The sequence below is a fragment of the Erythrolamprus reginae genome, chromosome 3 (assembly GCF_031021105.1).
Source record: "Erythrolamprus reginae isolate rEryReg1 chromosome 3, rEryReg1.hap1, whole genome shotgun sequence".
NCBI classification, from domain to species: Eukaryota; Metazoa; Chordata; class Lepidosauria; order Squamata; family Dipsadidae; genus Erythrolamprus; species Erythrolamprus reginae.
Window position 1 is genome coordinate 196,799,634 of NC_091952.1, and position 24,183 is coordinate 196,823,816.

Below are 24,183 nucleotides of genomic sequence, written 5' to 3' on the forward strand. Positions count from 1 at the left end.
AAAATTCCTGGGCAATGCATTGAAAACATAATTTGGCTTGTACAGAAGATAAATGAGGCATAAGAAACAGCATGGAGGGGAGGGACTACTTTTATACTTGACCCAAGTTTGGTTTTCATTTGCAGCATTACCATTGATCCATAAATATTGCATGCTTTATGTCAGTAATGAGCCTACTAATTTTGGCATGTCGTTAAATAGCAGCATTCTTCATGATGCTATTTGGAAAGAAAATATTTGGCAAATATGTTGTTGATATGTTGGTGAACACTTTGCCAAACTGCTTTTTCTCCTGTACAGTGTAACTGCCAAAAGAAATAAGATATGTGATTATTAAGGCTTTACATACTCTTCAAGAGACTTGGGAATTTTATGTTTGCTAAAGTCTATGCCAAGTGGTTTTTATGTTATGCCTCTTATCCTATAATGATATTTTTCTACATTTTGCTTCAGCTGATGAAAATTTCTATATTGAAATATCAGGAATCTACTATATTTATTTTACTAGGAAGAAATCATTTCCCCCCTGTAGATAATTAACAAGGAATGTTGTGGAGACAGTTGTGACAGTTACCTTATATTCCTTGAGAAGAATAAATAACACTGTATTTGAAAACAAATTAATAAGGGAGAAATGCAGACATATAGTAGAAAGTGTAGGTTATATGCTGAAAATTAGACTTTCCATGCATATCATCAAGTAAAGCACAAATTATACACAATCAGATTCTGGCATCAAAAGACATAATATTATAAAATATCTGCTAGATTAAGCCAGAGGCCCAGCAAGAAACATTCAGGAAGCCCAGAAATATGATTATTATTGATCATCACACAGTCAGCCAGTTGTGCAGACTACATTTGGTGAAGGTGTGGCCAGCGCCGTGGTGAGACAAACACTTTAGATGGGAGCTCCCAAGGAAACATCAATATCCCTTCTAATTGGGGGTGGGGGTCTTTGTTGACCTAAGCTAGTGATGGTGAACCTTTTTTCTGTTGGGTGCCGAAAGAGTGTGTGTGTGTACTATTGCAGATGCATGAGTGCCCACACCCATAATTCAATGCCTGGGGATGGCGTAAACAGCTTCCCCCACCTTACCAGAGGCCCTATGGAGGCTGGAAACGGCCTGTTTCCCAATTTCTGGTGGGCTCAGTAGCCTCACGTTTCGCCCTTTCCAGGGTCCAAAGGCTTCCCTGGAGCCAGGAGAAGGTAAAAACATCTTCCTCCATCCCCCCGGAGGCTCTTTGGAAGCCAAAAATGCCCTTCCAGAGCCTTTGTGCGAGCAAAAAATCAGCTGGCTGGCACACACATGCACATTGGAGCTGAGACTGGCAATGCCATCTGATGGTGGAAAGAAAATATTGCAATAACATGTGGGAAGATAGAAGAAAAAGAAAAGGAAAAAATTTGTGGACAGCTGCAGGGTTTGACTTGCTTACAAGGAAAGATAATTTAGAAACTGTGAGATCTTTAAAGGAGTGTATGTTGTGCTATAGTGTTTGGTCTCAACTTTTTCTGGTGATGGAAGATAATCGAGTTCGACCTGGAATAGAATATACTAAAATTGGACCAGAATATCTGAAAGATAAGGAAACTATGTGGATTTCAAGCTTTAATTAAAGGAGATTTAACTTTTTAAAAAGTTTTAATAATTGTACACTTGACACTATGGAGCTGTGTATGTATGAAGAATTAATTGAGATGGTAAAAATATTCATGAAGATATACACATTTGGAAAAGTAATAAAAAATCAGAAATGGAGTTGAAACATAGAATATGCAGAATGTATAGTGCTGGAAAATAAAAATGAGGAGCAGGGAAATAACTGAAGAAACAGGGACTGAAAATAAAAAACAGACAGATTATTTCACTGGGAATTACAGTGGCAAGAAAAGAATAGACAAGGGGAAAATATCCTTTAAAAAAGAACCAATTAAAAGATAGAGCGGGTAATAGGGGGAAGAGACTATTTATTATTTATTTATTTATTATTTGGATTTGTATGCCGCCCCTCTCCGAAAACTAGGAGGAATTATGAGGAGATTTAAGCAAATAATATACAGTACCTTAAAAGGAGAAAAGAAATCCAGAGAAAAAGAAATTATGTATATGAAAATAAAAGAAAGAAAAAGAAGAAGTTAAGAGAAGGTGAGGAAAGGGGAAAACTTTGAGAGACCAAAAGAGAATGGACGAAGAAGGGAAAGTATAATAAAAGGCCTCAGTAAACCAAACTGTTTAATACAGAACTCATGCCAGGCATGGCAGGTACAGGCTTAGAGTAAAATACAATACACAGGCTTATATAGGAACAAGCTGCATGAGGCAGCACCCAATCCACAGAGAGAAACTTCCCGCTTACATTGTAACTAGGGACGGGCGGCCAATCAGTACCTTGGATAGGGACGCCTATCGCACGGCTCTAATCTGCGGCTGTAACTGAGCAGATACTGCACTCCTATCCCTTTCGCTAATACATACATAATCATTCAAGTATTCCGGTCTCTTACAAATCCTTCCGGACCGCCGTGGCTCTATAGATTGCTCGGCTCTGGCCTCAGGGACCGTCACCCTGGCTTCCTTGCCTGGAAACGGAAAAGCTTCCTCCGATATGTCTGGTTCCTCAAACCTTTTGGCCGGGGTTAAACTCTCTCCAAGGACTTCCCCGGGGTGGCTGCAATCCCTTCCATCGCCCGAACTCTTCCCTTTGTTTAAACGGATCTGGTCCAAATGTCTTCTCCATACCCGGCCATCACTTAATATGACCTCAAATGACCTAGGACCCAGCTCCCGGCTTATTATTCCTTCTACCCAATTCTGTTCCCCAGAATATGAGCGCGCCAACACCGCATCTCCCACCTTCACTTTCCTGGCCGGGATTTCTGGCCAAGGCACCGACTGGGAATACCAGGGATGAAGCCTATCCAAAACTATCCGTAGCTTGCGACCCATTAATAACTCCGCCGGGGTTTTGCCGGTAGCCACGCAGGGGGTAGAGTGCTGCGCTAATAATAAATCTGCCAACCTTTTCTGCCATGAACCCTGTGGCATCTTTTTGAGGGACTCCTTAACTGATCGAACTGCCCGTTCTGCTTGGCCATTACTGGCTGGATGCCAAGGCGATGTCAGAGCGTGTCTGATGCCAACCGATGCCAAGAACGACTCGAACAGCACCGCCGTGAATTGCGGCCCGTTGTCCGAGACCAGGAGGTCTGGGAATCCATGTGTGGCAAATAAAGTCATCAATGCCTCTATGATCGTCTGGGACTGAGTTGATCTCAGGTGGACGACCTCCACCCACTTGGAGTGTGCATCCACGACAACCAGGAACGTCTGCCCCATGAACGGGCCGGCCAAGTCTATATGTAGACGAGCCCATGGCCCCGCAGGCGGCTCCCACGCCAGCGGCTCGGCCCGGGGAGGAAATGGCCGGTTCTCCTGGCATATCCTGCAATCCGCCACCCTTTGCTCTACCTCCCTATCCAACCCCGGCCACCACACATAATCCCGAGCCAGGCTTTTCATGCGCACGATACCTGGGTGGCTATCATGCAGAAGTGCCAACACCTGGCTGTGCAGCTTACCCGGAATCACTACCCTACACCCCCTCAGCAGTATACCCTTTTCCACGGAGAATTCAGTCCGACATCTGAGGAAAGGAACATATTCATCGGCTGGGGCAGAAACTGGCCACCCCCTCAACACCCATTGGCTTACCTGGGATAAGGTGAAATCCCACCCTGTTTCCCATGCCACATCGGATGCAGACAACATGAGAGCCCCTTCGGAGAGGGTGAATACTGAGCATGCAGGTGCGGGGTCAATTAGTACATCGGCCAAAGGGCATCTACTGAGGGCGTCTGCATGAGCTATATGGCGCCTGGGTTTGTAGGACAAGGTGTAACTATAGTTTGCCAGGAAAACGATCCAACGTGACATCCTGGGGGACAACACTATCGGACTTTGCCGGGTGCCTGATAATAGCCCCAATAACGGCTGGTGATCGGTCACTAGTTCAAAATGACGGCCATACAGGTAGTCATGGAATCTACGGACTCCCGCTATCAAAGCCAACGCCTCCTTATCTATATGACCGTAGTTCCTCTCCGCTTTGGCTAAAGTGCGGGGAAAAAATGCCAGGGGGGCTTCTGTACCGTTTGGCAATCTGTGGCTCAAGACTGCGCCCACCCCATATTGTGAAGCGTCACATGTGAGCACTAAGGGCAACCCAGGTGAGTACTGGGCCAGAACATTGTTAGAGGTGAGTATTTCTTTAACCCCCTTGAACGCGACTTCCTCCCTTTCCCCCCAATGCCAATTTGAATGTTTATCTAGCAGCCAGTGTAAAGGTTCGGCTACTGACGCCTTATGCGGGATGAAGACCGCATAGAAATTCAGCAGACCTAGGAAAGCCTGGAGTTCAGCCTTGGACTGTGGTCTGGGGGCGTCCCTGATGGCTCGAGTCTTGTCAGGGGTCGGGTGGATTCCCTGCCCATCCACAGTAAAACCCAGGAACTCAACCTGGGGAACACCAAACACGCACTTCGTGGCTTTCAGCTTTAGACCAGCATCCCTGAATTTGGACAAGACCTTCATCACCCGTGTCATTAATTCGTCTGTGGAACTCCCTGACACAGGACGTCATCAAAGTACGGCACCGTCCCTTCCAGCCCATATAACAGCTGCTCCATCAAGCCTTGGAAAATCCCTGGGGCAATGGAAACCCCGAACTGCAACCTATGGCATTTGAATACCCCCCGATGGGTGATAATAGACTGGGCCTCCGCTGTTGAGGAATCGACGGGGAGCTGCTGGTAAGCTTGAGAGAGATCAAGCTTTGCGAACACCCGACCCTCCCCCAGAGTGTGCAGTAACTGTTGCACTACAGGCAAGGGGTATGAATGGTGGGCCAATGCTCTGTTCACGGAACACTTGTAGTCCCCACACAATCTGATCCCTCCATCCCCCTTGAATGCTATCACCACCGGGGTCTCCCACACTGCCTGATCCACTTGCTCCAAAACCCCTTGAGCAATCAGTCTGTCCAATTCAGCATCCACTTTCGGTCGGAGGGGAATAGGAACACGGCGGGCCTTTAAGCGCACCGCCGGAACTTGCAGATCCAAACTAAAAGAAATCGGGGTCCCCGTGTAACAGCCCAAATTGCCGTCAAAAACGGTAGGAAATTCCCATGCCAACTTGTCAAAACCTGACTCCCCCTTAACTACATTTACCCCAATAACAGAGAGTCCAAGAGAAGTGAACCAGTCCAGTCCTAGTAGGTTTGCAAATGGTCCATCCACCACAATGAGTGGTAATCTGCCGGCAAAAGACTTGAAGCGGACTGCAAAACGACCCTCGCCGAGAACTGGAATCGGAGCTCCTTGGTAGTCCCTCAGGCTCAACGCGCAGGGCTGCAGGCGACTCTTGCTCATAGCCGGGAAACAACGCTTCAGGGTGGCCCAAGAAACCAACGAATGAGCCGAGCCAGTGTCCACCTGCATGTGGCACCTTGAGCTGCCCACAACTGAAATTTTTTCGGCAGAGTCGGACGTCTTCCGGACATAAGTAAGAGATGGATGAGGGCGGCTGTAAACAGCATTGCAGTCCTCCCTCCGACCCGGGAGAAATCTCCGTTGCCCCCGGGGGTTGAAGCTTTGGAACTCTCTCTGCTCTTTGAACGCGGTCGTAGGAGATCTGCGAGAGCGGCAGACCCTGGCAAGGTGGCCCTTAGCGCCACAGCGCCAACACGCCACGTCCCGGGACGGGCAACTGGATCTAAAATGACTACCCCCACATCCACGGCAAGGCGACAGCGGGGGACGGGGGCGCCCAGCAGGCAGTTCTCGACCTCGATTTGCAGCCAACCTGCAAACATCTTCTTCCTCCGCCCCCACATCGCCCTCCTCGTCTGGGGAAACTTTGGGCTTATCCACCACACTGGTTGCTTTTTGTGTGACATTTATGGAGCTGTCCATTGTGGCCAATGACTGAGTAGATAGCTCGAAAGCACGAGCCTCCGCCAGCGCTGCCTGAAATGTCAAGTCCCGGATAGCCAGGAGACGCCGCTTGAGGCGACCATCCCTCACTCCGAAAACTAATCTATCCAGCAGGTAGTCATTGAGATCCACAAACTCACAGTATAACGCCGCTCGGCGGAGAGCGGCCACAAAGTCATTAATCGACTCCCCCTCGGCTTGGTTTTGCTGATAGAATTTATAATGCCGCGCACACCATGAAGGGGCAGGGGCATAATGGTCCTGTAATGTCTTCAAGAAATCCTCCCAAGGCACATCATGGATGGAAACTGGGGCAAACAAGGCACGAGCCGTCTCGAACATGTCAGGGCCACAAAACCCCAGAAAATAGGACCTCTTTCTATCCCCCGAAATCTCCATGTATCCATTGGAGATCAGGAAGCAATCGAAACGGGCGACATAAGAGTCCCACGTCTCCCCTTGAGGATCAAAGGGGGCAAATGTTAATTGTACAGACATCCTCACTTACTGTCACAACTGTCAGTCTTCCGCAACAGGCTCACTTCCTCGTCGCCAGTATAATAAAAGGCCTCAATAAACCAAACTGTTTAATACAGAACTCATGCCAGGCATGGCAGGTACAGGCTTAGAGTAAAATACAATACACAGGCTTATATAGGAACAAGCTGCATGAGGCAGCACCTAATCCACAGAGAGAAACTTCCCGCTTACATTGTAACTAGGGACGGACGGCCAATCAGTACCTTGGATAGGGACGCCTATCGCACGGCTCTAATCTGCAGCTGTAACTGAGCAGATACTGCAGAAAGTTAATGGAAAGGAAGAGTGATAACAAGATACAGTATATATTTATTGACTTAATTGTATTAATATTAGTAATTTTGAATAATAAATTATTGTAGAAGGTTTTCATATAAAATCGGTATATTATGATATATATTATGAAATGTAAAAATTAAATTTTGATGATGATTTTAAAAGGTGATGAATTTAGAAAGAAAGAAGGGAAACAATTTATTTATATTAACATATATTATACTGGCTGAAATTGTATGAATGTCATTACATTTGTATAATTATCATTTTATAAGATTTTCATATAAGATTTGTATAATTCATAAATTGGGTTTAATATTAAAGATAATTTTGACAATTAGTGAGGTTTTTGTATATTGGGAAGCTGGTAATGTCACCAGCCAATGGAAAAAAAATATTGTAACAATTTGATCGAAGATAGATATGTAGCAGTTGGGTTAGACCTTGTTTATAGAAAAAGAATTTGGAAATTGTGAGAATTTGTAAAGAGTGCATGTTTGGTAATAATGCTTAAGAAAATACAATGCAGAATGTAGATGTATATAGGAAGAAATGTGTAATAAAGGTGAAAGAGGAACTTGGAAAGGTATAAGGGATCAGAAATTAAGGGCATTTAGAGATGATTGAATAAGAATAAAATGAGCTAAATATTAAGGAAAGTGAGGAGTATGGCTGAAAATTAAAAATAGAAAAAGGATGGATATGGATGATAAGCATGAAATGAGGTACAAGAAGAGTTTTGAACAAAACTTTGTTTATAATTTAGAAATGAGGAGAAAGTGATGGGTAGAAAATAATTTATGTCAAGGAAAATGAAAAGTTAAAGATATGTGACCTCGGCAAAAAATTATTTGTAGTTAGGGAGGCAGCAATATATTAGTATAAAAATATACCTAGAATGATTTACATTTATAGATTTATTAACACAGAAAAGAGTTAAGGTTAATATTAGTATTGTAAGTTAACAGAATTTAGAGAGATGAGTTGCTTGTCTTTTAACCACAAAATAGAGATAGATGGATACACTTAAGGAAGAAATAAGAGGGAGGAAGAGGGCGTAGAGGAGAGGAGGACAGAAAGAAGAGGGAAGGTAGGAGAAGAAAGGGTTAGACGGAGGAGGGAGAGAAGCAGTGAAGGGCTACCAAAATTTTTACTACCACACTGTGGGTATGACCTTTCTTTCAACATCTTTCAATACAAATTGGGTGCTCTGGGGTGGAGCTCAATTTTTGCTACCCCACTGTGTCCCCCCCAATCCGGGCAGTAGCCCACCCCTGGAGAGAAGAGAGAGGTGGGGATGGAATGATAAGAAGGAGAAAGTTAGAGGAAGGAACAAGAGTGAGGAAGAAAAAGTAGGTAGAGAAAAGGGACGGAGGTAAGAGAGGATACGACAAGGGAAGCACAGATAGGCTTATTGAGAATTGTTAAATTTGGCATGTTATGAAGCAAATGCCTGTTTAAAATTCTAGAATATTTTAGCTTCTTCATTTTTTAATGACTTTTTCTCCAAGTTCTTGCTTGCAGGCAAATAGTATTTCTTGCAGATCTTCCAATGCACCTTTGTTGCTACTTTATCATACGATTGTTCAGTGTTTATTCAGCTTCTTTGCAGAAGTGGCACTTGCTATCTGTCAATTCTGACTTTGCATGTAGTTGTGCTTAAGGCTTGTTGTTGTTGTTGTTGTTGTTGCTGTTATTATTATAATAATAATAATAATAATTATAATAATAATAATTATTCTTATAATTATTCTTATTATTATAATTATTCTTATTATTATAATTATTATAATTATTATAATTATTATAATTATTATAATTATTATAATTATTATAATTATTATAATTATTATAATTATTATAATTATTATAATTATTATTATATAGACCTATTACACATCTATATTCTGATAGGTAAAATTTAAGATAGTCTAACTTAAATTATTAAATTAATGTCGTGCATAAGCGCACCATTGTGCCTACCGTCCCTGTCTTATTGTCTACTTTTTATCATTACTTATCTAATGTTTTATATGTACAAATTATCACCCTATAATTGTTTGACAAATAAATAAATAAATAAATAAATGAAAAATAAAATAAATGTCATAACTAATTAAGAGCAGATTATCTGTTAGCTTTAAAATAATTACATTTTTAAGGAATTTTAGAAACAAATCAAGTACTGAATGAATTTGATGTTGTTCCCTCCTCAACTAGTGCTCCAATTCATGAGTTGATCACTTTTTTACAGTCTGTTTGCCCAGATGGAAATCCTCTCATCCTCTCTATATCTGGGAATTCTCGGTTGGATCAGGCTTATTTTTGGTCCATCAGTTTTCATCAGTGCCATCTCCGCTCCATCAGCGATGATGTAGTCTGCTATTCTTTCATCCAAAAGTTTAGTCTTCAGCCGTGTATATGGTCTTTAAAAAAAGCCCAATGAAATCCAAGATACAAAATATTTTTCCTTTAATGGTTGTCAAACTAGTTTGAATAATTAAATAAGAACCAATTTTCTTTCTCTCCTTCAATTTCGTACAGCGTCAAAGGGGCAGATGCTGGCAATGGGATCCGGATTTTTGTTCCTGATATTCTCATGTTTATTGCTAGCCTGATCACATGGCTTGTGTGCAGAAACATTGTTCAAAAGCCAGAACAAGAAAATCTGGGAGAATACAATTCACAGTTTGAAAATGAAGACATGGTATGTGTGTATAATTACTCTTTTAATTTTATTTTTATTTTCCTAGTGTGCCTGCTACTATGGATGGGCTTTGCAATTTTCTTTTCCAGCTGAAGGCAAAAGACTTTATTATTAATTTTATACTAAGTGAAGTATTCAACTCCCAACTGTGTACTTTCCCACATATGTGGGAATTGGTTTTGCTGCAGATAACTTTCACTTTTTATCATCTCTTTAGCATTTCTCAAAAGGAAATTCCTTTAAAAACACAGCATCCTATCCTGCTTAAAAGTCACTGTTATGTCCAAAAAAAAAATCACAATGCAGTCAACCTGTTATTTTGCGAATGGCATGATTATATATTTTATGTAAGTCACACATTAACATTTGATGCAATTATGTAAAGCATGTCACATGGACCAATTTGTGTAGTGATTAAAGCACCAGGTTAGAAATCAGAAAACTGAGTTCCAGTTCCAAAGCTAGAAGGGTGACCTGGGGCCATTCGCTCTCGCTCTCGGCCCAAGAAGGAAGCCATGGTCCCATTCTCTATTCTCTATCAGCCTTTTGGGAGCCATTTGGGAAGCATACAAATAGTGTTCATATGCCTGTTGGACACTGTGATGGTTATCAGTTTACACATGTTACAAAGCATGCAAATGGGGATTATGTGGGACATTGTGACAGTCATAAATGTCAGGACTGCTTGCAAAGCTGGGGTTTTTTTTTCTCACTATCATATCTTTAGTATGAGAGCCTGTTGGTAAGCAAAGACTACTTGTATTTGCAGAATCTCCAAGTTTTCAGCATTTCCAAACTTGAAATTTAGTCTAATCATCTGTACATGTCAGTTATAAAAGTGTTGTTGATACAGTGTTGCTGAGCTATATCTATGACGTGCAGATTATACTTGAAACTTTGATTTTAGAACCTGGTAAAGGTGGACTATAAAATATGCACGTAATTTATGCATTGTCTTCATAGAAATTCATACTATAGTCATATGTGTATTTACATAAAATACAGGAATCAGTGGAATTGTTTCTACAAAGAAATGCATGGAAAAATTATAAAGACATTAACATTTACCATATACATTCTTTATTCACATGGATTTCAGAAGCTTTATCCTTAGACTATCCACTGTTGACCTCTCCAGATTCCTAAGAGGTCAGTAAGGGGCATGCATAATCCAATAATCTGGCACACATTCAATTTAAAATGGCCTATTTATATTGTCAAAAAGATATTAATATTTCTTCAATTAAAAAACTAAATATGTAAATTATTTTCCTGATGCGTTTATTTGCTTATTCGGTCAAGGATCATTTCATGCCTCAGATTCTGAGATCCCCAATAAGGGGACAATAGGTGAGAAGCAAATTTCATGAGCAAAGCAAGGCCAGAGAGAACATTCCTAGTGCCTTTTGCAATGTAGTCATTTTACACTTTAAAGTATTTTACCACCCCAGTCAGTGGTGGGTTCTGGATCCTGTTGCTGCCAGTTCACTATGGGTCATGCCCACAGCAATTGAAAAATAGCTTCTGTGCATTTGCAGAAACAAAATCCAAGATGGTGGTGCCCACGAAGACACTGACAGAACCAGCTCCATAGTGTCATCGCTGAGTTACTAGCAGTTCTAAAGAATCAGTTAGAACCAATAGGAACCCATCTCTGACCCCTGTCCCTTTTCCCTCCAGGTTGCAATTTGCCTAAGATATGAAGTTAGGCAGCAGTAATGAAATAACATATGCACAGGGAATAAAGCATTCATACTTTTTATCCATTTGCTTCTGCTTTCTGTTACAGAACAAATGTCGAACATGCGTACACATTGTTCTTTTCTAAGCACAAAACTATTCAATTATCTGACTAGTACAGGTGTCTTCGTAATATAGCCCTATACAATATTGTAGGGAAAACGCACTTAGATCAAATGCTGAATTATTTCCGTAATGAAATTTCCTTGTTTCCAAAAAGCTTGTTAAATAATCACAAAGGAGTGTTTTGTTTCAGTTTGTCCTTCAGAAGCTGTTTCACTAGGTAAGGATGTGGAACTGATAAATATTGCATTTTGGTTTGGCATTAATGTGTGCCCTGCATCCTATGTTTGGCCTTAATTGATTTTGGATTCTGAAATGAACATGCATTAAAGTCTGCTAATGCAGTACTATTTGGGAGACTCTTCCTTCATTTGTGATTTACAACAATACTGCTCAATTAGGAAAGGCAGGTGAGAATCTGCAAACAAAGGTAGTAGGTGTCTTTAAGCTGTTTCATAAATACCATATTCATTTTCTTTCTGTATTATTTCAGAACACAATGTGAGAGGAAGTGAAACACTTCAGCACTTGTGTCAGGCTCCTCTGGGAGATATTTACAGAGACAAAGATCCTTTTTCAGGAAGAAGCTGATAATCACTTCTCTGTGTTCATGCCCCCTAAGGGCAATACCCATCTAATTCTGTAAAAAACCAACATCAACGGACAATTCTGAATGTTAAAAAAGAACCGTTGAACAATGGATGACATTTTCATTATTATCAATTGCTGACTCGACATGGACTTTCAGCAGGTTACAAGTACACACACAACATATCTAAAAGCAATGCAGATCTAACCTATCCTGGTGTATCAATGAGCAAGAGAACATAACCCCAGCCTCGAAAAATGAAATTGACTATTCTGCTGAAAAGCTCCATTACGGCTGTTTTCCTAAATGTCATCATATATCTAGGATAGGTTATTCCATAGAGAGGAAACATATACTGAAAAGCAATGTTTTGCTCAAAACTTACATGGGAAGAGAGACACTTCCAAAATTTCAAAATGAGACATTCAGCTTAAATTCCTAATTAATAATTACGAGAATTTAAAGAAATCAAAACAGCAGCTTTGGAAAGCGCTCAAGCAGTAGTGGTACTAGGGTGGAAGGATAGTAATAAATGGACAATCCAGAATTGGTACCGGTATATGGTGGACCACATCCACTTCGAAATTATGGAAATAAGATTAAATAATTTTGATGAAAATAAATTGGAAAAGCTGATGGCACGATGGAATAAGGTGAAAAATTATATCTTAAGTAGAATTTATGACCACAATGTGAAAAATAAATTCCAATCACTTTTTGTATGTAAAGAAATGTAAACCGGAGCCAAGGAAGAAATTGAAATTTATTGTAAATAATTTAACCCCCTAAATGGGTGGTGGGGTTTATTGGTGTTGGGCACTTTTTCTTTAAGATTTTTTTGTTTGTTTGTTTATTGTAATAAAAATTTAATAAAAATAGATTTTAAAAAAAGTGCCTTTTCACGCTTTTCAAATATTCAGTTAATCTTCTAGCTATGTAAGAAAATGATGTAACTACTCAGAGCTGGTAAAATGTTGGGAAAATGTCATGACAGAATATCACTGTGGTGCCTGAATGTCAGTCATTGCTGCGCTGCAGAATTCAATCCAGGAGTTGGACTGAAAAGCAGCCAACAAACTCTCAAACCTGAGGGTGCATTTGTATTAGCTCCAGACCAGTGAGGGCAAAACTTTTTGTCCTTGCATGCCAAAAGTATGTGTGCGCACAAGACAGCACCTGTGTGTTTTCACACCCATACAATGCGCACCCTGCCTCACTGCACATCTGTATATGACCCCACACCCTAATTTGGGCTTAGTAGGCTTCCCTGAAGCCTCCTGGGACAAAAGGGGTACGGGGGGGAGCCATACCCTCTGTGCTTCCCCCCCTCCCATGACTACTCTGTTACAGGTGTTGTGTTAGTCTTGTGTGCAGCTTTATTACTCTCTAGCATTCATCTCCATTGTTCAGTGATGCATTTCCTGCTTCTCTAGGATTTACCTCTATCTGCTCCTGTGAGGCACTTCCTGCTCCTATGGATATAATTATATCCTTGATGGCTTGTATAGTGTTTAATTGCATTTTGATTAAACCACAGTGCTGCAGAAACCCAAAAATCAACTGGCTGGTGGGGGGGCGTACGCAGGCATGCACAGTGGCGCTCAGCTGGGTGACGGCTCACATGACAGCACAGAGGCCTATACATGACACCTGTGGCACAAGTGCCATAGGCTCACCATCACAGCCCTAGATCAACACCTCAATAGATTTCATTTATGCCAAAAATAAAAATCTATCAATATATTAAATTTTTAGTGAAACAACCTCACAGTTTAGATGTGTACAGGGCTGTGTTCACAGACTTTGTGCAGTTTGTTAGGTAGATAAGTAGATTTACACCTAATATCTAAAGCAAATGATTATAAATAAGGGCTTTTAAAGATTCAGTCCGTATTCCTCCTGGAGAGCAACTCATTTAGATTTTTTAAAGCAGATAATTTGTCTTGCATCCTCATAGACATTGTATAGAAGCTTACCAGTATTGTGACATTAATGTAACATATGATACTTTAATTATAATTTATGTAATTATTATTAATTAAGAACAAAAAGTTTGAAGCATTTAAGCAATAAAAGCAAAAATACTTAATCATTACAGTACACTATGTCAGCAAGACTGTTATAAGTTCCAGTCATTATTTTGGAATGTATTTGTACATGAGCAATTTATAATACAGTGATACCTTGTCTTACAAACTTAATTGGTTCTGGGACGAGGTTCTTAAGGTGAAAAGTTTGTAAGATGAAACAATGTTTCCCATAGGAATCAATGGAAAAGCGATTAATGTGTGCAAGCCCAAAATTCACCCCTTTTGCCAGCCGAAGTGCCTGTTTTTGCACTGCTGGGATTCCCCTAAGGTTCCCCTCCATAGGAAACCCCACCTCCGGACTTCTGTGTTTTTGCGATGCTGCAGGGGAATCCCAGCAGGGGAATCCCAGCATCGCAAAAACAAGCACTTCGCTGGCAACGGAAGTCCGGAGGTGGGGTTTCCCATGGAGGGGAGCCTCAGGGGAATCCCAGCAGCGCAAAAACAGGTGCTTCGCTGGCAACGGGAGTCTGGAGGCAGGGCATCCCAGCGGCGGCGGTGGGTTTGTAAGGTGAAAATAGTTTGTAAGAAGAGGCAAAAAAATCTTAAACCCCGGGTTTGTATCTCGAAAAGTTTGTATGATGAGGCTTTTGTAAGATGAGGTATCACTGTACTTTACAAATTACAAGAATTGATTTTGATTCTGACTGGGGACCCCCGATTGGTATACGTGTCAATAAGATATAAAATATAGTACAATATTACAGTACAATATTATTTTAGCACAATGGTGCATTTGTGTGGGTGTACGTATGTCTCACAGAGGAAACATTTAAGAGGTGGATGTTAATAAATCATACTAAAATGTAACTAATGGACATTCTGGCTCAAACTATAGTAGTAGCAGTCACAGCTGCTGTGGTAGCTGTGGTAGCTGTGATCTTCCGGCCTGGACTTTATCTGAATTTGACAGTTTTTTTAAAATAATGTTGAATGATGGGTTTTGAGACTTAACCTAAATGAGCCTAGTAAAAACAAAAAAACACAATGCATCAAAATGGCAGTCTTCAAGCCTGAAATCCTTTTGGACTTCTGAGTAGATATGGATCAAATTACGTATTTATCACATGACCCCGTTCTGCATTGTTATTACTCAGCAAATACTTTGAAATGTGTGTAAATGATTGAATAAACTTCCGCAAAGTTGTTTACATTTATAATAAGCTTTTTATAAGTTAAAAACAAAACAAAAACTTTTCCATGACCCAAATTGCTCAGTGACATTTTTTTTTAAACAAATTTCCCTGACTTGTTTGTTATGTGTTATATGTCGTGACCATTGAGAAATTTGGGGGGATCTGACCAGGTAACTTTAAAAAATACAATTCTTCAAATAAGTTGTTCAATCCATACTTTGTATCATAATGTGTAGTTAAAAAGAATTCAAATTATCAAATGCTGAATGCTTGAATAGAATATAAAATATTCTTTATTGTCCAAGTGTAATTGGACACACAAGGAATTTGTCTCCAGTGCATAAGCTCTACAAACTGCATAGTGATAAATCATAAAATGCAAATGATAAGATACAGTCATAAATCAAAAGATAAAAGAAAGTTTGTAACAGGAGAAGGTAATAGAGAATATGAGAAAGATAATAGCAATACTACCGGTGGCGGGAAGAGCCGGGGTGGCGCAGCAGGTAGAGTGCTGTACTGCAGGCCACCGAAGCTGACTGTAGATCTGTAGGTCAGTGGTTCAAAGCTCATCACCGGCTCAAGGTTAACTCAGCCTTCCATCCTTCCGAGGTGGGTAAAATGAGGACCCGGATTGTGGGGGCAATATGCTGGCTCTGTTAAAAAGTGTTATTGCTAACATGTTGTAAGCCGCCCTGAGTCTAAGGAGAAGGGTGGCATAAAAATTGAATAAATAAAAATAAATAAATACTGCCTTACTACAGGTGGTAAATGTCCTTAGGCAATAAGCATAAGACAATGCGGTGGGAATTAGGTGTTCAGCAGAGTGATGTTGCGAGGGAAGGGCTGTGTTTGTGTCTTCCTCAGGGGTGTCAAACTGGTGACCCTTGGGCCAGATGGGTCATGCTCATGCCCACCCCAGGTCTGCAAATGGGAAAAAATGTTGTGAAACATCACATGATAACAACGTGACGCCACAAGTTTGACACCTGTGGCCTAGTTGTTTTGGTATGCAATGCCATATATCAGCATCCTGAGGAAAGGAATTGAAACTGTTTATGTCCAGGATGTGAGGGATCTGTAGATACTTTCTTAGCCCTCTTTCTGGCTTATGCAATATGCAGGTCCCCAATGGAAAACAGGCTAGTTGCAATCTCTTTTTCCCGCAGTCCTAGAAGTACAAATGACAAACAAAAAGGCTAATAAACCAGGAAATGTTACAAGTGACCTTCTGGACTCTAGAGCATAAGTGGTATGATGGATAAAAAAATCAGGTATTGCCTGGAGTAATTTATCACTCCTGAATAAACAAGCAAATTTCTATTTAAAAGTCTATCTAAATCTGTGTGTGTTTCCCCTCTTTACAAGAGGAACAATAGTTTGAAGGGAAACAGTTTTGAAAGAGAATGCTTCAGAAAGAAGAGAAGGGGAAAAGGAAATAGGTTCCTTTTTACATTTAACAGAGAGCTACAGAACCATGTCTGATATATTGGTCCTTGTAGCACAGAAATAAACCAGCTGCAAAATGATGTAGCGGAAGAGACTACTAAAACTCTGAACCCCTTCCCACCATACTTTCAGGACAATGGTTGTGCTCCCACTAGTAGATAACACATAGTTAGACTTTGTTTCCGTATCTTGTGGGTAAGCAATATGGATTAGCAATGGAAATAAAAGTAGAGAAGATTTTACGGGGCAAGTTATTGGATTGAGATGATTGGGGAGAAGATAATATCATGAATGGAAAACAAAAAAGTTAGCAAGTGTTTACAATTACTGGAACAACAATGATAAAATAACCAAGATTATGGGAATATTCAATTACAGGATAGACTCAGGATACATATATAGACAGTAATTGTTTAGGCAACATATAGAAGAATAAAAGTAAGAATAAATGGTTTATCTAGCATTAATTTAGGAAATACTTGCCTTTGGATTTACAATCAATCTCAATATTTTTTTATTTGTGTTAAGTAGATTCGTTATATATTTTTTAAATTTTCTATTTGTAGAATGAAATTGAGAGAATAGAGGCAGAAGATGCATTAATATGTGAAGATCTAGATGATGCGGAATGTGGAGAGGAAGAATTTGAAGAAACCACAAAATTGAAAATACTTCGCAGAATTGCCTTCATAGCTTCCAAACTGAAGGAAATTATTGGTAACCTTATAGCCACAGCTGGAAAAGTTGTTGTTACAATTTTACTTGGTACAACAGGTGGGCTCTCTTCCTTCGCCAAGTTCCTCAATAATAGTTACAATTATGATTGCCTTTAATACTTTTAGCACACTTGAATAGACTTTTTGATAAATAAATATACAGTTACTTCATTTATATCAAATTTCATTGCTTTTACATGCATATATTATCCTTAAAGTGTGTTATGAAAACTAGCCCTCATCAGGCCTATATATGGCAAGATACATAAACAGCAGTGGTGGGTTGCTACCAATTTGCACCGGATTGGGCAAACCGGTGGCAGGAGGCTCCACCCATGTGCCTGGACATCTCTGTCCATGTGCAGAAGAATCATGTGAGTGCACTCCCAATTGCGAACCGGTAGTGAAGGTAATTTAAACCCACTACTGATAAACAGGTAACTATATTATCATAAGAACAAATGAATAGCTGTGTTATACTGGTTCAAATAATGTAGATTATAAAATTTCTAGATGAATATATTTATTGCTGCTTTGTGTTATTTTTGAATCACACATATAAATGTATTACTTTCAGTTTTATACAATATTGATATGTTCTTTTAAAAAAGGATAAGTTTTTACATCTAAATGTGCATTCTAGAATATACAGTGGTACCTCTACTTAAGAACTTAATTCGTTCTGTGACCAGGTTCTTAAGTAGAAAAGTTTGTAAATAGAAGCAATTTTTCCCATAGGAATCAATGTAAAAGCAAATAATGCGTGCAAACCCATTCGGAAACAAAAGCTTGGAATTTGGGTGGGAGGTGTTGTACATGGTGAACTGGAGGATGATGAAGAAATTGAGGACTCTTATACAAATAGTGTTTATGAATTAGTGGTTGGCCCGGGGTTACAGGTAGTAGAACAGGTGGGAGGCCGGCCACAGGATGTGGTTATGAGTCCAGAATCTAGCGAGGAAGAATCAGACATTCGCTGGGTCAATCCTAAATTCAGAAGGGTCCAAAAACGTAAGGAACAGGTGTTTGGAAGAAGATATTAAGGGGAGGAATGGGTTAAATACTGGAGTGATGTATTTGGTACGTCAGAGGGTCAGTGGGGAAGAAGGGTGGAGTTTCAATGTTGTAGGGCTAAAATGAAAGGTATTTTCGTTCAGCTCCCAAACAATCAAATGCATTCTGGGTTATTTTACAGTCATTTCTGCTGGTTTTGAATCATGCTCTGAGTACTTAAATCTTGTTAAACAGAGAAGGCTGGGAGGAATGTATGAGGAATGCAATTAAGAAAGATAACGGGAGGAAGAGGAATGTGCTAGTATGAACTGTATTTTGAATACGGAAGGGAAGAGAAATAAAGATGGAGTTTCTTTGTTTATGAAATACTGTATTTAGTAAGAGTTATTTGTAATAGCTAAAGTTCTACCAGAAACCAGAACAGGAGGAGGGGGAGGAAGAAGAGGAGGAGGAGAGTTGCTGCCGAAGGAAGAAGGTGAGGTGAGGGGAATAAAAAAAACCCAAAACTTTAAGGCTTAAAAAAAAGAGTGACTCTGAGGTGGCGAGGAGGAGCACGCTCCTCTCATACACTCAGCACGAGGCTGCCTCCCATACCCTGCGCCAGAGAGAGAAACCCAGGTGGGCGAGTGGGGGGAACCTCCTGCTCCTTTGACCAAAAGACGTCTGCTGCTGCTGCTGCTACCCTTCACTGCGGTGACTCCTCGGTTTGGCTGAAGCCGAGTTGATTTGGCCAGGGCGAAGTGCTTCCTTTTGCCTTTCCATGCCCAGACACTCTGGGAGGCAACATAATGCTTCGTTCGCTCTGGACTACCAAAACCTCCTTAATCGCCATGGAAAGGCTCCTCTCACAGCCCAGAAAAGTCCGAGATGGACGGGATTAAAGGGGGAATGGCAGGAAACTGGTCGGGCCTTCGTGCCGCTTTCAAATTTCCTGGCTTGGGTTCTTAAGTAGAAAATGGTTCTTATGAAGAGGCAAAAAAATATTGAATACCTGGTTCTTATCTAGAAAAGTTCTTAAGTAGAGGCGTTCTTAAATAGAGGTACCACTGTACTGTTTTTTAAAAGTACATTTCCCGAGGCTTCTTTCTCAAAGTATATTTTGATAGTATTTTATGTGTAGAAAATTATATCAAACCACTCAGGTTGATCCATAACTAAATTCAACTTTGTGCACTACAGGATATTAAAATGCCACCATGATTAATAATTTCCATTGCAATACTTTTAAACATCATGCTTAATCCATATATAATGAGTATAGAACATTTACCTTCCATTAATTTTTTATAGGAATGATGTTGCCTTCCCTGACTTCAGCTGTATATTTCTTTTTATTCTTGGGCTTGTGTACATGGTGGTCCTGTTGTCGAGTATTTGATCATCTGATCTTCAGCTGCATTTGTGTGTTAATGACAATATTCAGTGGAGGCCATTTAATTGCACTTTATCTGTACCAATTACAATTTTTTCAGGAAATCATTCCACCTGGTGACTATTATGCACGGTAAGAGGTTATATCAGCACTTTTTAAATAAATGGGATTATAGCAAAATAGAATTTCTGGTTATTGGAATAGATGGTAAAATATAAAGATGGAATACATACAAAGAAATGTAAAATATATGCCATAGTGTAAAATCAGTACTTTTAAAAGGAATTTTATTTGTTTATTAAATTTATATGCCACCTGCATCATTACCCATAGTGACTTTGGTCAGCTTACAATGCATTAAAAACATAAATATGAAAACATTGCAATTAACAAGAATTAAGTAAAAGCTAATAACCAAGACAACAAGATGATGTGAGCATAGACATTTATCTTTCACTCAACCAACCACTATAACACCTCCACCATCAGAGCCTTATGCCAAATGGCATAGCTATATTTTAAGATCCTTCTGGAAGCCAGAAAAATGGAGGCAGATCTCGCCTCTAGCAAGGAGATGTTCTCAGAGGACAGAGGCCACAACATAGAAGGCTCTCAGCTGGCTGAAATTCATTGACTAACAGGCTCTACAGAATGCCCCTTCTCCGGGTGGATACATATTGATTTGGAGAAAAGGAGATACAGTGGTACCTCGGTTCTCGACCACAATTCGTTCGGGAAGTGTGGTCGAGAACCGATTTGGTTGAGAACTGAAACAATTTAAGATAAATTCCTCTCCTCAGTTGTCTCTCCCTCTAGCTTGCCTGCTTCTGTCCCCATGTCCCTCTCTCTCTCTCTCTCTGTAGTTTGCCGGCTTCCGGCTTCAGTTCTCTCGATCGCTCGCTTCTGTCCCTGACTCTCTCTCTCTGTGTAGTTTGCCGGCTTCTGTCTTCAGTTCTCTTGGGTGTTTGAGTTCCAAATATTTGTTCGGATTTCAGGGCAAAAGTTTCTTGAATTTCCTGGTCGAATACCGATTTGTTCAAACTGAGAAGCGTTCGAAAACCGAGGAGAAAAAAGGTTAGAATCGCAAAATAATAGGTGTGGCAGATATTAAGTATATTGGCTGACAAACTTATGGAACTTCACTGTAGGATAGATACTGAACTGATGCATTCTGTAGGTTAAAAATGCCAGTTGGGAAACATCCATTTTTTAAAAAATTGAAATGTTAGGATAAAAAAATGTTGTTCACAGAATAAAATAATATAGTAGAACCTCTGGTAGCAACTATAACTATCCATTCCAGGACTTCAGTAGGAACTTGATTTGGTCGTGGCTGGAAGCAAGACTGACTGTTCATGTTTGTACTAAAAGAAATGGCATGGTTGGGAAAATTGCCACAGCTGTATTTGGTCACCATCCAAGGATGTGTTCACGATGCAAAGTGAAACATTTAGTGGATTTTTTGGTTGGCACCTGATTTGGTCATGGTCAGGAGCCTTTGTGACTTGAAGTTCTACTGTACAATGAATTACAAATGTAGAGACGAAGACTAGGAAGTTGAGAAGATATCTACCTTGTCTGTTGGAATACGAGATGTATTATCTCCAAAAAAAGTAACACACCAAAATTAGTTATATTTAGATGAATATCATTTTTGTTCACTTTGCTAAGAAAATTTGCTTTACTTTTTTATATAGGAAACAATCTTATAAATGTATTGTAATATAAAGATTTATTTTAGGAAAAATAGTGTGGTTTCTGTTCAGATTGCCTAAATCAGGTGTATCAAACCCGCGGCCCGTGGGCAACATGAGTCATATGCTAGTCATGCCCACTCCTGATATAGCGAATGGGGGGGGGGGAGAGTCATGATATATCACATGACAACAACGTAATGCTCTGAGATTGACACCCCTGGCCTAAATCTTTTCCTATTGGGTTTTAGGAAAAATAGGAAGACTCAATGTCTATGACTAGGTTTTGTTTGTTTATTGTTGTTTTTATTGTTAGAGTGACAAGGCAGAAATCTGTTATAGGTTGAACTTCCAAAAGACACAAGTGTTAAATAATGTTTATTATTATAGTCTGCATAATAATACTACCAGCTTTGCTCTATGACTGTATGAAAATGCAAGCTTTCTTCTGCCATCTACAGGCCAGGCCTGAATAGAAAAAAAAGATAAATGGAAATCTTTAAACAATCATTTATATTTCGTTATTCGAAAGTGCAAAATTGTATGCTTTAAACTTGCAGAATTTGTGCTGAAACTAGGAAGCAGCAAATTTTCATTATTGCTAATTTTCTGCTTTTTCAGGTAATAGTTTTAAATCTTTTAATATTACTATAGCATACTTTTAGCATTATTATATTATATATATAAAAATTTTATATGTAAAAGGGATTGGATACTGTAGCCTAGAGCAGTGTTTTTCAACCAGTGTGCCGTGGCACACTGGTGTGCCGTGAGACATGGTCAGGTGTGCCGCAAAGCTCAGAGAGAGGAAAAAAAAAACAAGAGAGAGAGAAAGAAAGAGAGAAAGAGAGAAAGAAAGAGCAAGAGAGAGAGAAAGCAAGCAAGCAAGAGAAAGAAAACAAGAGAGAAAGAGAGAAAGCAAGAGAGAGAGAAAGCAAGAGAGAGAAAGAAAGGGAGAGAAAAAGAAAGAGAATGAGAGAGAGAGAAAGAAAGAAAGAGAGAGAGAGCAAGAGAGAGAAAGAAAGAAAGAGAGGGAGGGAAGGTGGGAGAGAGAAAGACGGAGGTAGGGAGGGAGAGAGAAAGAGAGCAAAAAAGAGGAAGGAAGAAAGAGAGAAAGAAAGAAAGAGGGATGGAGAGAGAGAGAAAAAAGAGGAAGGGAGAGAAAGAGGGAGGGAGAGAGAAATAGAGCGAAAGGGAGGAAAAGAGAGAGAGAACTTTTTTTGTCCAAACTTTTTTTAGCCGCCTCCCCTCCCCATAAATGTGCCCCATGGTTTTGTAAATGTAAAAAGTGTGCCGCGGCTCAAAAAAGGTTGAAAATCACTGGCCTAGAGGATAATTTTCTACCTTACAAGGCAAAGGTTGCAGGTTCAAGTCCCAATGGGTATGGCTAGCTGATGAGGCCAAAATAAGGCCGAAATAGATCTTAGTCTCCCTTAATTTTCAAATTCAGCAAAAAAAATGTGACATATATATATATACTGTATATGTATGTATGTATCTATGTATCTATGTATGTACGTGTATATATATATATAAATATAAAATGTAGTTTATGATTGTAAACACTAAATTTAAAATAGACCATAACTTTGTCACAAAAATAATGTTACAAGGCTTCTTCTATTTTGTTGAAGTACACACAATCCATTCTATAATTTTTTATTTGTGTGCATATTTGTCTGTGGGGGGGGGAGGGGTAGAAGGAGAAGAAGAGCAATACTGTATTTTAATCACAAAAGAGAAATTAATCGTTATGCAGCACTCATTAGTACCTGGAAATTGTCAAAATTATTGAATTCAATTGAACTGCACTGAACCTTGCCCCAAGAGAAGGATATTCCTGTGTTTAATTTTCCTTTATTTGCTAAACAGCAAGATACTTAGCAGCAACCGGGTATACAGATATTCCTTCCAACAAGGGGGGGGAATATGTTAGGAATATGTCATGACCTTTAAAGCCCTACATGGCAATGGACCAGATTACCTCCGGAACTGCTTGCTGCCGCACGAATCCCAGCCACCGATAAGGTCCCACAGAGTTGGCCTTCTCCGGGTCCCATCGACTAAACAATGTCGTTTGGCGGGCCCCAGGGGAAGAGCCTTCTCTGTGGCGGCCTGAGCCCTCTGGAACCAACTCCCCCCAGAGATTAGAACTGCCCCCACCCTCCCTGTCTTTCGTAAACTACTCAAGACTCATTTATACCGCCAGGCATGGGGGAGTTGAGATAGCTCTTCCCCCTAGGCCATTACAAGTTATGCATGGTATGTTTGTGTGTATGTTTGGTTTTATAATAAGGGTTTTTAGTTGTTTTTTATTATTGGATTGTACATGTTGTGTTTATTATTGTTGTTAGCCGCCCCGAGACTGCGGAGAGGGGCGGCATACAAATCCAATAAATTATTATTATTAATTATTATTATTATTAATGCAAGTGCATCAAGGAAGTATAGTTAATAAATCTCTCTCTCTGTGTGTGTGTGTGTGTGTGTGTGAGTGTGTGTGTGTGTGTGTGTGTGAGAGAGAAAGATATATATATATATTATTTATTTTATTTTATTGTATATTTTTGTAATCAACTATTCTGCATAATGGAACAAGAATAAGTGTTGTTTTCCTATTTTTGGAAAGCAGCAATATTTCTCCCTTGACATCATCACAAACGGTATCTTGCATTTGTATTAAGGTCACAGGTTGTGAATGTGTCAGGAAAAGCAGATCAAAGTGCATATACATAGAGATATCCTTATATTAATTTATTCACATTTTGCTGGGAAAGTACATTTACAGAAGAATAATGTTAC

At 39.9% G+C, this 24,183-nt stretch overlaps 1 protein-coding gene across 1 annotated transcript in view; it reads left to right on the forward strand.

Annotated features, from left to right (window-relative positions):
• Window positions 1-24,183, forward strand: part of PIEZO2 (piezo type mechanosensitive ion channel component 2) — a 260,086-nt gene that overhangs the window by 130,621 nt on the left and 105,282 nt on the right. The window contains exons 5-7 of the mRNA XM_070747520.1: window positions 9,359-9,521; window positions 17,152-17,359; window positions 19,606-19,819. Of these exons, the coding sequence (XP_070603621.1) occupies window positions 9,359-9,521; window positions 17,152-17,359; window positions 19,606-19,819 (585 nt within the window). The remainder of the gene's footprint in view (window positions 1-9,358; window positions 9,522-17,151; window positions 17,360-19,605; window positions 19,820-24,183) is intronic.